The 15,308-nt window shown below is 37.8% G+C and overlaps 1 protein-coding gene across 1 annotated transcript; it reads left to right on the top strand.

The window, feature by feature from the left end:
- The first annotated feature begins 1,628 nt into the window (after positions 1–1,628).
- Positions 1,629–2,411, top strand: LOC140805243 (uncharacterized). Its single transcript, XM_073161492.1, has one exon. The coding sequence runs from the start codon at positions 1,629–1,631 to the stop codon at positions 2,409–2,411; it is 783 nt and encodes a 260-aa protein (XP_073017593.1).
- The last annotated feature ends 12,897 nt before the right edge of the window (positions 2,412–15,308 follow it).

Genomic DNA, 15,308 nt, shown 5'->3' with positions numbered 1-15,308 from the left:
GGAAGGATGTGAAGTGATTGTGACTAATTCGTTAATGTTGGCGATGTCGTGAGGGTGATGGTCCCAGTTGGAGTCCGACGATCGTGTTTCCATCATTACGAATATGTGGTAACGGTTTTGTGGTAACGGTAAGAATGAGAATATCGTGAGGGGTAAAGACCCCAGAGGGAGTCCATTATGGGAAAAGGCCCCAGAGAGAACCCCGACGATCGTATTTCTATTCGAATAATGATAGGTCAGGCCCAGTTATCGGTGAGAGCGTTGCTGGTGTCCCCCGCCGTCCAGTACTGTGGTTACTTGTAGATGGATCCATCGACTCTTGAGGTTTATGATCATGATCAGGAATGTCACAATCAACGATCTGAATTCAATAAAGAAAAAGGACAAGGAAAAGGAAAAAGAAAAGGAAAAAGAAAATGTTTATGATCATGTTAAAATGTTTTATGTCATGATAAGGAAAAAGATTAAGGGTATTTATGCATGTCATGAAATGTTATTTTTACCTAAAAGTATTTTCACTGTTGCATGCGATTTTATACGTATTATTTGTTATAAAGATCATGATGTGTTGAGTCTTTAGACTCACTAGGTGTGATAGATGCAAGTGAGTTTGATGGAGGTCTTGATTGTTGACCTGACTGGACTGAAGGTGCACACAACCCGAGGACCAGCGCTACTATTTTCCGCATTACGTTTTATGATTACTGATTTAACTTAAAGATTTTTAAGACTATTTATTTATGATTTTGAGAGATTTTTGAGAGGTTTAGTATGGGCTATTCTTTTCAAATTATTTCTTTTTAGGTTTGGTAAAACAGTAGACGATTTCATTTTATGACTATTTCATTGATTTCTAAAAATGCTAGTTGGTTGATGTTTTATTTTAAAGAGAAAAATATTTTATAAATTGGCCGAAATTTAGAATAAAATTTTTTTTTAGTACTTTTAAGTCAATAAAAGAGGAGACGTCTCAGTTGGTATCAGAGCCAGGTTCTTGTAAAGGGTTGTGCCACCATCAGCGCCGAGAAGATCAGTCGTCAAGCCTCAAAGTTGTAAGTTTTACATGCTTTATGTGATTCAGTATGATGTTACCTGCATAAACGATATGACTATTATGTTCACGATACATGATTATTAACTTTTTGAGTATTTTTGCTTTGCATGATTAAATTGCTAATCAAGTTAGGATTTGTCGCATGATTAGAGAACTTAGATTTAAATGCATGTTGGTTACGTTAGAATTTGGAAAACGTTCAGATATAATGCCTCCTAGATGTGCACCCGTTCATGAAAATCAAGCCGAGAACAGTGTTAATCGTCGGGGCAACAGTCAAGGAAATGCACCACCACCACCACCCCCTCCTCCAGGGGATCCTGCTACTCGTGCATTAGAGGGTATGGCTCATCTCTTTGAGCAACATTTATAGCAGCAGCAGCTACAGCAACTGCAGTTACACCAGCAGTTACAGCAGATGCAGCAGCAGCATCTAGAGCAGCCACCTAGGCCACCGCGCGGCGTTTATGATCAGTTCCGGAGGCTAGGGCTGAGGGAATTTTCTGGCACCACCGATCCGTTTGCTGCTGAGAGTTGGATCCGTTCACTTGAGGTGCATTTTCGCTAACTAGACATGGGAGACACTGACCGGGTGAGCTGTACTACTTATCTGTTTAGGGACGACGCTTCTTTATGGTGGGAAGGAGCCGAGCATGGTGTTGACCTTGCTACACTCACTTGGGCACAGTTCAAGACAAAATTCTATGAAAAATTCTTTACTGCTGATGTCAGAGTCCGGATAAAGAGGGAGTTTATGACTCTCCGTCAGGGAGATGTATCTATTGCTGATTTTGTGAAGAAGTTTGATAGGGGTTGCAACTTCGTACCACTTATTGCCGCGGATGCGGAAGAAAAGCTTAGGCATTTCATGGATGGCCTACGACCTTCCATTCGGGATAAAGTTATGATGATGCGCCCTGGAAATTACGCTATGGCAGTTACTTATGCATATCAGGCTGAGCTGTCCTTGAAGGACATTGACTTTGATATTCAGCGCAAGAGGCAGCACTATCAGAATAACAATCAGCCGAATAAAAAACCGTATACGGGTCCTCCTAGACCTCAAGGGCCTCAAAGGCCCCAAGGTCCAGTCAAGAAGCCAGCTCCACCAAATCCAGAAAATCCAGGAGCACCAAAGCCTGCTGAGAGGCAACCATGCAAAGATTGCAACCTCTTTCATCTTGGCAAATGTGAGTTGGGATCATTTAAATGCTTCTACTGCAAGGAGGCGGGTCACAAAGCTATTGATTGCCCAAAGAGGAAAGCAGCTACTACGGCCCGAGCTTATGTTATGAATGCCGAGGAAGCTGAGGAGGAGGCAGACACTACACTCATCACGGGTAACCAAGTCATTTAACATTTTTATATTGCTTATTATTGCATGAAATGTTAAATTGGTTATTAGAATTGTTTTGGGATCAAGATTCAACCTAGAATAAATTAGGTTGCATGTTCTACTAGTTGGACTTAAGTGATGATTTTAGAAACCATAGAAAATGATTTTATTTTTGTGCCTTATTTTATGTGAAAGATGAAATGATTCCAAATAAAAAGTTTTAGGACCAAAATTAAAGAAAATCATAATTAAAGGGTTTAGGAAGGATTTCGAATTTTGAGGGGTTATCATACAATTTCGAGAATTTAAGGGACTATAATGCGATAATTCAAAAATAAGGGACCTAAATGAAATTTCTAAATTCTTAAGGATCAAAGTGTAAATCTCGAAACATAAAGGACTAAATCGAAATTTGGAAATAATATAAGGACTAAATTGCAATAATTCAAAATTTTGGGGTCAATAATGCAAATTTCAAAAATTGAGGGACTGAAGTGCAATTTTTCCAAGAAATGTTTAAGCTCAACACGAAATCTTCGTATAATTTTGGGAATTAATGATAGTAAATCCTTAAGTTTCAACACGAAAAGATTTAAAGACATCTTCACCGCAGGGAGGATCATCATTCTAGGTGTAGCTACCTATGCATTGCTAGATTCAGGGGCTACACATTCCTTCATAACTGAAACTTTCCTCAATAGACTGAAAATTACTCCTCAAGATATGGGTTTGGGTTTCAAAGTTATTATCCCTTCTTGTGATCAAATGCTCACGACTATGATTGTTAAGAATTTGGAGCTACGTTTACTCAAAGATGTTGTCCGGGCAGATCTTATTGTCCTTCCTATGCTCGAATTCGATATTATACATGGGATGGATTGGTTATCAGCGAATGGAGCTTCGATTGATTTTCGTCAGCGATCAGTATCTATTAGGCCACATAGTGGTAAATATTTTGTCTTCGAGGCGGCGAGAAACAAGCAAATGCCGCACATTATCTCTTGTCTACGCGCGAGGAAGCTTATTAAGCGTGGGGTCAAGCTTATCTAGCATGTGTCACCACTGCACATGATTCTATAAGTCAGAAGTTAGAAGATGTTGCCATCGTAAGAGATTTTCCTAGCGTATTTCTCGAGGACGTTGCTGGCATTCCACCCGACCGTGAAGTGGAATTCTCTATTGATCTAATGCCAGGCACTGTTCCTATATCTAAAGCACCTTATTGTCTAGCACACGCTGAAATGAAAGAATTGAAAGATCAAATTCAAGAATTGCTAGACAAGGGTTTCATTTGCCCTAGTTACTCTCCATGGGGCGCTCTAGTAATATTTGTGAAAAAGAAAGATGGTAGCATGCGTCTTTGCATCAATTATCGTGAGCTTAATCGGGTTACTATAAAAAATAAGTATCCACTACCAAGAATTGAGGATTTGTTTGATCAGTTGCAAGGAGCATCGATATTTTCTAAGATCGATCTGCGATCTGGATACCACAAGTTGATGGTGAAAGAGTCAGATGTGCACAAGACGGCATTTCGCACAATATATGGGAACTATGAGTTTATGGTCATGCCGATCACAAGAGTCAGATGTGCACAAGACAACGATCTTCATTGATGACATATTGATCTATTCCAAGAGCAGAGAAGAGCATAGCCGTCATTTGAGGACCGCACTGCAAGTACTGCAAGACAGGAAGCTTTATGCAAAATTCAGTAAGTGAGAGTTTTGGCTTGATAGAGTAGCATTCTTAGGCCACATCATTTCCAGTAGTGGAGTGGAAGTTGATCCAAGCAAAGTGAAAGCAGTAAAAGAATGGCCAATGCCGAAAAGGGTCACCAAGATTCGTACTTTCTTGGGACTAGCTGGCTATTATTGCAAGTTTATACAAGGGTTCTCATCTATAGCGGTACCTATGACCGCCTTGACAAAGAAAAATGCAAAGTTTATTTGGGGACCCGAGTGTCAAGACAGTTTTGACAAGTTGAAGCAAGCCTTGATATCAGTACCAGTGTTATCTATGCCATCAGGGCAAGGGGATTATGTTCTTTATACTGACACTTTTAAACTTGGTTTAGGCGCAGTTCTAATGCAAAATGAGCGAGTTATCGCCTATGCATCAAGACAGTTTAAAATTCACGGAAAGAACTACCCTACTCATGATCTTGAGCTTGCAGCAGTAGTCTTTGCGCTAAAAATTTTGAGACACTACCTTTATGGGGAGAAGTGTAAGATATTCACTGATCATAAAAGCTTAAAATACTTCTTCACCCAAAAGGAGTTGAATATGAGACATCGCAGATGGCTTGATTTAGTGAAGGACTATGATTGTGACATTAGCTACCATCCGAGGAAAGCTAATGTAGTGACAAACGCGTTGAGCAGAAAAGCAGCAGTTATCACTCAATTATCACTCCAAAGACCGTTGCAGTCCGAGATACAGCGGTTTGAGCTTACAGTGTATGCTAGGGGCGAGGCCCCAAATCTTGCCACATTATCAGTCTAGTCGACTTTGACAGATACAATTCGAGATGGATAGTCCACTAATTAGCAGTTGCTAAAGTGGGGAGCTAGAGATGAAGCCAAGGGCCGGAATTTATACTCAGAGGTGGATGGTTTAGTTCAATATCGAGATCGTCTATGGGTTCCTAGAGTCGATTCATTGAGAGATCTTATCATGAAGGAAGCCCACGACACACCATACTCCATCCGTCCGGGAAGTACGAAGATGTACAAAGATTTTCAGTTGTTATATTGGTGGCCAGGCATGAAGAGAGACATTTTGAGATATGTATCCAAGTGTTTGACTTGTCAGCAAGTCAAAGCAAAGCATCAAAGGCCAGCAGGAAAATTGAAGCCACTCCCTATTCCCGAGTGGAAATGGAAGAATATCACTATGGACTTTGTAGTGGGATTGCCAAAGACTGTCAAGGGATTGAATGCCATTTGGGTGATAGTTGATCGTCTTAGAAAATCAGCGCATTTTCTACCGATTAAGACGACATTCACCATGATTCAGTACGCCGACTTGTATATTCGGGAGATAGTTTGTCTTCATGGGATACCAGTGTCTATTGTTTCTGACAGAGACCCGCGATTTACTTAATCTTTTTGGAAAAGTCGGCATGCAGCGATGGGGACAAAATTATTGTTCAGTACAACATTCCATCCTCAAACCGATGGTCAGTCAGAAAGAGTTATACAGATTTTGGAAGATCTACTGCGAGCATGTGTTATTGATTTCCAAGGCAGTTGGGAACCAAAGTTACCTCTATTGGAGTTCACCTACAATAACAGTTTCCAATCATCAATCGGGATGGCTCCTTTTGAGGCACTTTATGGAAGGAAATGTAGATCTCCTATTCATTGGGACGAGGTTGTGGAAAGAAGAGATATTTGTCTAGATGTGATTGAGGAGACTGCCGCGCTTGTAGTCGAAATTCGTGATAGAATGAAGACTGCACAAAGCAGACAAAAGAGCTATGCGGACAAAAGGCGAAGGGACTTAGAGTTTGCAGTAGGCGACCATGTGTTTGTGAAGATAGCACCCATGAAGGGTGTTATGCGCTTTGGCAAGAAAGGCAAACTTAGTCCAAGATTTATAGGTTCGTTCGAGATTTTGGAGAGGATTGAGACACTAGCTTATAGACTGGCATTTCCACCAGCGCTTGCAGGAGTTCACAATGTGTTCCACATTTCAATGCTGTGGAAGTACATGTCTAATCCGTCACATGTGCTTAATTATGAACCTCTTCAACTAACTCCAAATATGACTTATGAGGAAAGACCTGTCCATATATTGGCAAGGCAAGAAAGACGATTGCGAAACAAAGTCATTCCAATGGTCAAGGTCAAGTGGCTGAATCACCCGGAAGAGGAAGCTACTTGGGAAACCGAGAGAGACTTGAAGAGTCGCTATCCTGATCTATTCGGTAAGTTCTAATTTCGAGGACAAAATTTTATTTAAGGAGGGGGAGGGGGGGGAATTGTAAGGTCCAAAATTAAGACGTCGTAATCCAACTGCATGCGAATCTAGGAAATAATGGAAAATGAGTAATAATTGATTCTAATTGCTATTTAATAATGGGACATACATGTTTATATGTTAATTGAGATTTTTATTGTCATCATGCATAAAATGGTATTTTTAAGGAATATTCAAGTGACGATCGAGGAACAGGGACCGATGATTGAAAAATATAAAATGTTTTTGTTAAATAATTATTTTTAATTATTTAAAAAATGGTCGATGCATTTTATTATTTTTGAAATTAAATGGTTTGAAGTGATTTTATACGCTGGGACGTAAATTTTATCGGTGTTGGTTTTTCAATTAAAATACGAACTTTTTGGCAACCCGACTAATAATTTCACATATTTAATAAAAGAAAAACTTTGTTAATATTTTAATTATTTCCTAATTTGACTAATGGGCCTAATTATATGGCTTAATAGGCCTAATAATCCTTGAAGGTGATTAACAAATATTTAAAGTATTAAATAACTAAAACCTAGTATAGCTTGAAACAAAAAAATCGGCCACCCTAGATTATTTTCTGAAAAATACTCTCCCCAACCCCCTCAACCCTCACGGCACATATACAACCAAATTGGAATGGGTTTTCGAAAGGGCAAGCAAGAACAAGCCAAAGTCGTCTCCCGTTCTTCGTCATCAACAGATATTCGAGCGTATATAACGCAAAGGCACGCCTTAATTTTCCTTTTCTCATCCATCATATCATATTATGGTTTGAATTAGTGTATGTATGAAGATCATGAAATATTATTCAGAATTTTCGAAATCACTCATGTGCATGCTTTGAACTTGTGATTTTATGCACCGAAACCCACGTCTTGCACGTAGTTAGGGGCTGCAATAATACTAGGTTGGGACCAGATAAGTTTTATGCATGTATTAGAAACACAAACACTCACCCTAACACCACAAAGAAAATAAAAGTCGGGAGAATCAGAACAAGCAACCGTGTTGTTGTTGTCAAGTTGAAGGATCGGGTTTCATGCATCAAGGGGGAAGGCTGGCCTTGGCGGGTGTTCGAGGCTAGCTAGGGGCTTGGGTGAGTTCAGACTATATTCCTAGCGAAGCTAGGATTCGAGTGGGAGGGTAGGGAGGAGTCCTGATATACAAGGACTCCTACCCGCGCACAAGCACAGATTCTGTGCAGGAGGTGCGCTGTCTCTTGGGAGGAAATGGCTCGGTCCAAGCTTGCTGGACAGGGTTAGGGCGAGTCCTCAGGGTCCTAGGTAAGTGCTAGGTGCGCTGGTTTGTGGCTAGAGTAGTCGGCTAGGTTCCATAAAGCAATAAATTTAGTGTCCAAGTTTCCCCAAAGTCTCGGCCAGCATAAGGTCAGTGAGGAGGATTTGTTTTTGTTGTTTGGGCAGGGTTCCTAGTGGTAAAAGGGTCCAGGAGGCTATTTTTGGATGTTGGTCAAGTTTTTGATCAACATGGCTCGGGGGTAACTCGTGAAAATCGGAAGTTGGCTCGGGGTCGAAGTTTAGGTGTCGTTTAGGGTTTTGAAACGAGGAAAAATTGGAAAACAGCTCACGGGGGTCGAGTCATGGTCCATAAGTGCTAAAATAATATATAAAGACTAAATTTAGAATTAAGGAATTTTATATTAATGTTTGGGATTTTTCGTGATTAAAACACCGTCAAAACAATTATTTAAAGATAAATGAAAAAGTCTAATATTTAAGCTAAATAAAATTATAGAAAAATTCAGGTAAGCTTAAATAATTATTTGGGACATGTTAAAGTCATGAAATCAAGAAAAAAGTCGAAAGCGTAAAATGTCAAGTCCAGGGGTAAAACGATCTTTTTATACCGGGAAATTAGAAAAGGTCATGGCAGTGCCCGAAATGCTGTTTTTATGATATAATGATTATTTTTAAATGTTTAAGAAATATTCATGATTAAATTATGATTTTTAAATGTCTAAAGGGATTTTTATGATTTAAGGCAGACATTTAAAATACACGATGCATGCTTGGTTTAAAAAAAATAAAAAAAGGAACATGTAATGTTATTCATGATTTTCTAAAGTTATGTGAATAAAAAATGTTGAAGGATGTGAAGTGATTGTGAGTAATACGTTAATGTTGGCGATGTCGTGAGGGTGATGGTCCTAGTGGGACTCCGACGATCGTGTTTCCATCATTACGAATATGTGGTAACGGTTTTGTGGTAACAGTAAGAATGGGAATATCGTGAGGGAAAAAGGCCCCAAAGGGAGCTCATTATGGGAAAAGGCCCCGGAGGCAACCCCGACGATCGTATTTCTATTCGAATAATGATAGGTTAGGGCCCAGTTAACGGTGAGAGTGTTGCTGGTGTCCCCCTCCTCCTAGTACTGTGGTTACTTGTAGATGGATCCATCGACTCTTGAGGTATATGATCATGATCAGGAAATTCACAATCAACGATCTGAATTCAACAAAAGAAAAGGAAAAGGAAAAGAAAAAGGAAAATGAAAATGTTTATGATCATGTTAAAACGTTTTATGTCATGATAAGGAAAAAGATTAAGGGTATTTATGCATGTCATGAAATGTTATTTTTACCTAAAAGTATTTTCACTGTTGCATGCGATTTTATACGTATTATTTGTTATAAAGATCATGGTGTGTTGAGTCTTTAGACTCACTAGGTGTGATGGATGCAAGTGAGTTTGATGGAGGTCTTGATGGTTGACCTGACTGGATTGAAGGTGCACACAACCCGAGGACCAGCGCTACTATTTTCCGCATTACGTTTTATGATTACTGATTTAAGTTAAATATTTTTAAGACTATTTATTTATGCTTTTGAGAGATTTTTGAGAGGTTTAGTGTGGGTATTCTTTTCAAATTATTTCTTTTTAGGTTTGGTAAAACAGTAGACGATTTCATTTTATGACTATTTCATTGATTTCTAAAAATGCTAGTTGTTTGATTTTTTATTTTAAAGAGCAAAATATTTTATAAAAATATTTTATGAGTTGGCCGAAATTTAGAATTAAAAAAAATTTCTAGTACTTTTAAAAAAATAAAAAGGGAGACGTTTCAATTTGTTCAAACAGTGAATGATCATTTTTTGAGAATTTAAACAACGTTTTATCAACTGTTCCTATTATAAAACTGTGCTCAAGCTAGAAATTGGTTAATGTGTCATACCATGCTCTCGGGGCCTGTTTTAATCCATATAGAGCTTTGTCAAATTTATACACATGCTCCGGAAAGGTGTGACTAGCAAAGCTGGGTGGTTGTTCTACATGAACTTCCTCATTTAGCAATCCATTCAAGAAAGTAAATTTAACATCCATTTGATAGACTTTGAAGTCTTTAAATGCTGCGAATGCTAAAAATATTCCAATGGCTTCTAATCTGGCTACAAGGGAAAAGTATTCATCAAAGTCTATACCTTCTTCTTGTCTATAGCCCTGAGCTACTAGTCTAGCCTTGTTTCTAATAATCAAACCACTTTCATCCATTTTGTTTATGAATACCCATCTAGTTCCAATTACATGAGTGTTATTTGGCCTAGGAACTAGATGCCATACTTTACTCTTTTTAAACTGATTAAGTTCCTCCTACATGGCTTATATCCAATTGGTGTAAAGTAGTGCATCATCGATTTTCTTGGGTTCTATCTGAGAAACAAACGCAGCATGCATAAATTCATTTATAATTTGAATTCTAGTTCAAAGAGGAGCAGTAGGGTTACCAACGACCAGCTCAAGTGGATGATCTTTTTTCCACTGGAGACATGGTCCGTATGGATTTAGCTCGGTTGGTTGAATGATTTTTTCTTCTTGTTCCAATTCTCCTTCTTCGTTTTGTATATTTTGCGGTTGCTGGTTGTCTTCCGATTTGTTCACTTGTTGAGTTTGTTCTTGAGTGGTTGGATTTTCTTTTGATATGCTTCCACCTGTTTTTCTCAGATCTACATCATCCTCACTGCTTGCCTCAAGGTTAGTAGCATCAAAATTATTTATCAAATCATGTATGCTACTATTGCTGTCGTCATGACATATAGATGATTCATCAAAGACAATATGTACGGATTCTTCAACAGTGAGAGTTCTTTGATTATAAGCTCTATATGCTTTGCTCACTGATGAATATCCTAGAAATATACCTTTATCAGCTTTTACGTCAAAGGCAGTGAGATGTGTTTTTCCATTGTTATGAATGAAACACTTACAACCAAAGATGCGAAAGTATCCAATGTCTGGTTGCTTGCCGGTCCAGATTTCATAAGGAGTCTTCTCATGATTTTTATTTATCATGGACCGGTTTTTATTATAACAGGCTGTGTTAACGGATTCAGCCCAGAACTTTTGTTAGATGCCAGATTCGGCTAGCATTGTTCTAGCTGCTTCTTTCAGTGTACGGTTTCTCCTTTCACCTACTCCGTTTTGTTGAGGTGATCTTGCTGCTGATAGTTCATGTTTTATGCCATGATCTTCAAGATAGGATGACAAGAATTGGTTTAGAAATTCATTTCCTCTGTCACTCCTGATTCTGTCAATTGTTTCACTTTTCTCGTTTCAAAGTTTTCTGAGCATCTTGATTAGTTGATCAGCGGTTTGGTCTTTGGAGCTTAGAAATATTACCCATGCAAATCTGGAGAAATCATCAATTACTATGAGAGTATATTTCTTTAACCCTAGACTTGTGACGGGTATTGGTCCAAACAAGTCCATATGAAGAAGTTCCAAACATCTAGCTGATGAATTCATTCCTCTACTTTTGAATGTTGAGCGGACCTGTTTTCCTAATTGACATGCATTGCAAACTCTGTCTTTAGAAAAATAAATGTTAAGCAAACCAAATACAAGATTAAGTTTACTGATAGTAGCAATGGATTTAAAATTGAGATGATTAAGACGCTTATGCCAAAGCCAATTTTTATTTCCATTTAAAGCTACAAAACAAGTGGGTATGCTAAGACAATCATCATTCCATTTTACTTTGTATGTATTTTGCTCTCTATGTCCGGTTAGCATGATATTATTGGCTGTGGTTCTCACAGTGCATAAGAGTTTTTGAAATTCTACGATATAACCACTGTCGCATAGTTGACTTATACTTATCAGATTATAACAAAGATTTTCTACCAGAAGTACATCTTTAATAATAATTTTGTCGTTGATAATCTTACCCTTACCCACAGCTTTACCCTTAGAATTGTCGCCGAAAGTGATTATTGGACCTTTGCAGTAAACTATTTCTGACAAGAGATCTTTGTTTTCAGTCATGTGCCTATAACATCCACTATCCAAGAACCAGATGGATTCTTCTAGGTTTCTTTTCTTTGATACCTGTCATTATTGAAAATAGAGATTGGTACCCTTTCTATTTGGGTACTGAGCTTATCAGTCCTTTAGGGATCCACACTTGAATTATCCTGAAAGATTTTTCATTATGTGTCCTAAAGTGGTTGCCGTTGTGTGCGTAATCAAATGATGTATGCAGTGCTTGTGTAGTATGCTGTTTCAACCGTTTGTCATTGTCTCTCAATCGATACCTCTTTTGAACAGGTCGGCTGTTGTGGTAATGGTTAGGTCTAGTTTTTGAATGATTTCCAGTTGACCCCGGCTTTCTGTTGGCCCAATTTGAACCGTTGTGAGCGGTTGTAATAGGCTTGCGTTTAAGCCATGATCTGTTGGTTTTAGCATTCTCAATTTCGACGTATCCTAAGCCACATCGCCTTCTGTTATTTTCAAAATTTGCATTTTGAGTGCCTTGAACTTCAGTCTTATCATGTTCATATACCGTGCTAGATCTGACAAATTTAATTGGTTTTAAACTATCTTTCTCTAGTAGCGGTTGAGTTGATACTTTGGAAGTACTGCATTCATTAATACTATAACCTATTCCGGTTTTGTCTCCGGCTGGTTTCTGCATTTCATGCATCTTGTTAAGAGAAACAGAGGACTTGTTCCAAGGGTTGACTGTATTAATCAATCGTTTGTTTTCTTCCAAAGTAGCATGGAACAATCTTCGCAGATCATCGTTCTCAGCCGTTAGCAGACTTAACTTCACTCTCAAACCGTTAACCTCTTTTTGCTGTGAGCAGCTAGAGAGAGCTAACTTGTTTTCCAAGTTTTTTTTTCTGTTGTGGTTTCATTGAACAGCTGTGATAGCCTCTTGAACTCATTTACCATGTCGTGAAGTGCGGTGAAAAGATCTTCTCGTGTAAATTCAACAGAGTTAAATTCAAATACCATTTCATCAGTAGAATCTTGATCTTCTTTAGCCATGAGACACTCTACTTTCTCATCTTTGCTTCCACTTGAAGATTATTCATAAATAGATTTTTCAGATTCTGAATCAGCCCATTTGCCTTTTTCTTCTTCTGCAACTAGGACTCGCTGATTCTTCTTTTTTATGTATTTTTTGTTGTCTTTAAACCATCTTCTATCACTTGATTTCTTTTCGTCTTTCTTTGGCCTGTTGCATTCTGCAATAAAGTGTCCTTTCTTTCCATAGGTAAAACGAGCTTGACCATCATCAGTATGGTCCTTGTTGAAGTGAGGTTTATTCATCTGTGATTGATTTTTACACATGAATTTACTGAACTTTTTCACGAATAAATTCATGGCTTCATTGCTTAATTGGTCGGCCGATTTCTTACTTGAGTACTCTTCGACTGAAAGAGCCACTATAGCAGCTGGCAGTGCCTTTGTCTGTTGAGATGTGGATGGATCTTCTTCCATTCGTATACCAAGCTCGAACTCATATGCTTTAAGATCAGCAAAGAGATAGTGAAGCTCCAGTTTGTTCAAATCTTTGGATTCTCTCATTGCAATAGTCTTCACGTCCCATTCTCTGGGAAGAGCTCGCATAACCTTTAGAGCAATTTCATGGTTGGAATAATCTTTTCCTAATGAAGTTAGTTCAATGATAATGCTACTGAACCGTTCGTCGAATTCTGCCAAAGTTTCTCCTGGCTTCATTTTTGCATTATCAAACTTTTGAATGGCAGCAATCAACTTGTTTTCTTTCGTTTGGTCGTTGCCTTCACATAGTTGAGTAAGTTTTTCCCATATTTCCTTGGTAGTAGTGCATGTTTTGATCTTTGCAAACATATTTTTGTCCAAGGTTTTGTAGAGGATATCTTTTGCAACGTTGTCCAGGTTTTCTTTCTTTTTTATCCTCAGCCGTCCATTCAGATCTGTGCTTTTCGACCATCTGAGGTGCACCTTCGGTAGTGGTAGCAGCTAGGTTTACTTTCAAAATTTTCATTGGCCCATCAGTAATAACATACCACATATCGTCATCCTGAGCTGCTAGATGTGCCTGCATACGAATCTTCTAATCATCATAATCTTCTTTAGAGAACATAGGAATTTTATTGAAAGATGACATAAGTGTTCAACGAATATCAGTGTTTGAGAAAAACCCCGCTCTGATACCACTTGTTAGGATCGGGAAAGAGTTTAGAGAGGGTGAATGAACTCTTTCATATTTTCTCGTGTAAGAGTTTGATTTCAACCGTTTTTAGACGGTTGAAAAACTTCTTTTCAAATGGTTGAGAATGTTAACTACTATTAAGTGTGGAAAACGGTTCACAATCTTTAAAGCAACTTAAAACACAATATCAGGTTAAACCAATGATCAGAGATTAGACAGATAAATGAATGCGGAAAGTAAAGAGACACAGGTTTCTTATGGATGTTCGGAGATTAACAACTCCTACGTCACCTCTTCTTCCTCCTTAGGAAGGATTCCACTAAAAGACTTTGGCTTTACAAACTTCTTGCAACAGCCCACTCCAATCAAGACTTATCACACTGCTTGTTTTGGAACTCTTAGTGATCACTTTACACTTTTGGGTATTTAAGAACACTTAGTTCACCAGATATCAAAGCCGAATCAAATAACCAAGGGTTAATGATATGAGTAACTAGTTTTGATTTAGTAGCACGAAAATGATCCTTAAATGATCAGATAAATTTTTCCTTTTGTGCGTGCTGATTGAGCGATGGTGTATATGAACTTTTAAGAGCGCTCTGAGATCTTTTGAATATGCAAGCAAGTTCTAATGTTGCAGCTAAGAATCGAGAGGGTTTCTACGAGCATATTCTTCCGTTAATATACACGATTTCCTTAACGGTCGGAAAGGACATAACAACGTTAACCTGATCCTCTGTTCACACGTGTTTCTTTCGTTATGTTGAGCATTAAATGGTCTTTGATAAACGCATTTAATGTTCCTTTTGCACAGCAACGTTCTGAATCGCTTTTCTGAAGAAATTCCTTTTAAGGAAACTGTTTTGAATAGCAGAACTTTAAGTCTATGCTTGGTCTTCCTCTTTCTGGGAAAGATAATTAGATGTAGATCAATCTTGGAACTGATGCTTGAATGTATTTAAGCCGGTCAGAGAATTTAGGAATTTTATATTAAAGTTTGGGATTTTTCGGAATTAAAATGTCTTTAAAACGTCAATTTACGAAATAATTAAAAAGCCTAGTTTTTAAGCTAAAGAAAATTATGGAAATTTTAATTTAGGCTAAAATAATCATTTGGGACATGTTAGAGTCAATGAAATTAAGAAAAAGTAAAAACGGGAAATTTTACATCCAGGTGTAAAACGGTCTTTTTACACTTAGAAATTAGTAAACGTCATGGCAGTGTCCTAAATGCTATTTTGTATGCTAATATGATTATTTTCCATTTCTATGGATGTTTATGAATTTTTTTATGATAATATGTCAATTTTAAAGGTTTATGAATTTTTAAGATGTTAAAACGTTTATTTTAAATGTCTATGATTTTTATGATTTAAATTTGAGCATTTAAAAGACATGTTGCATGATTGGTTTCAAAAATAAAATGATATGTATATACATGATTTTTATTAAGTGATGATAACATGTTGAAGGATGTGAAGGGATTGTGACTACTACATGTTGGA

Source organism: Primulina eburnea, chromosome 1 (genome assembly GCF_022965805.1).
Source record: "Primulina eburnea isolate SZY01 chromosome 1, ASM2296580v1, whole genome shotgun sequence".
Lineage (NCBI taxonomy): Eukaryota > Viridiplantae > Streptophyta > Magnoliopsida > Lamiales > Gesneriaceae > Primulina > Primulina eburnea.
This window is presented reverse-complemented; position numbering and strand designations above follow the sequence as displayed.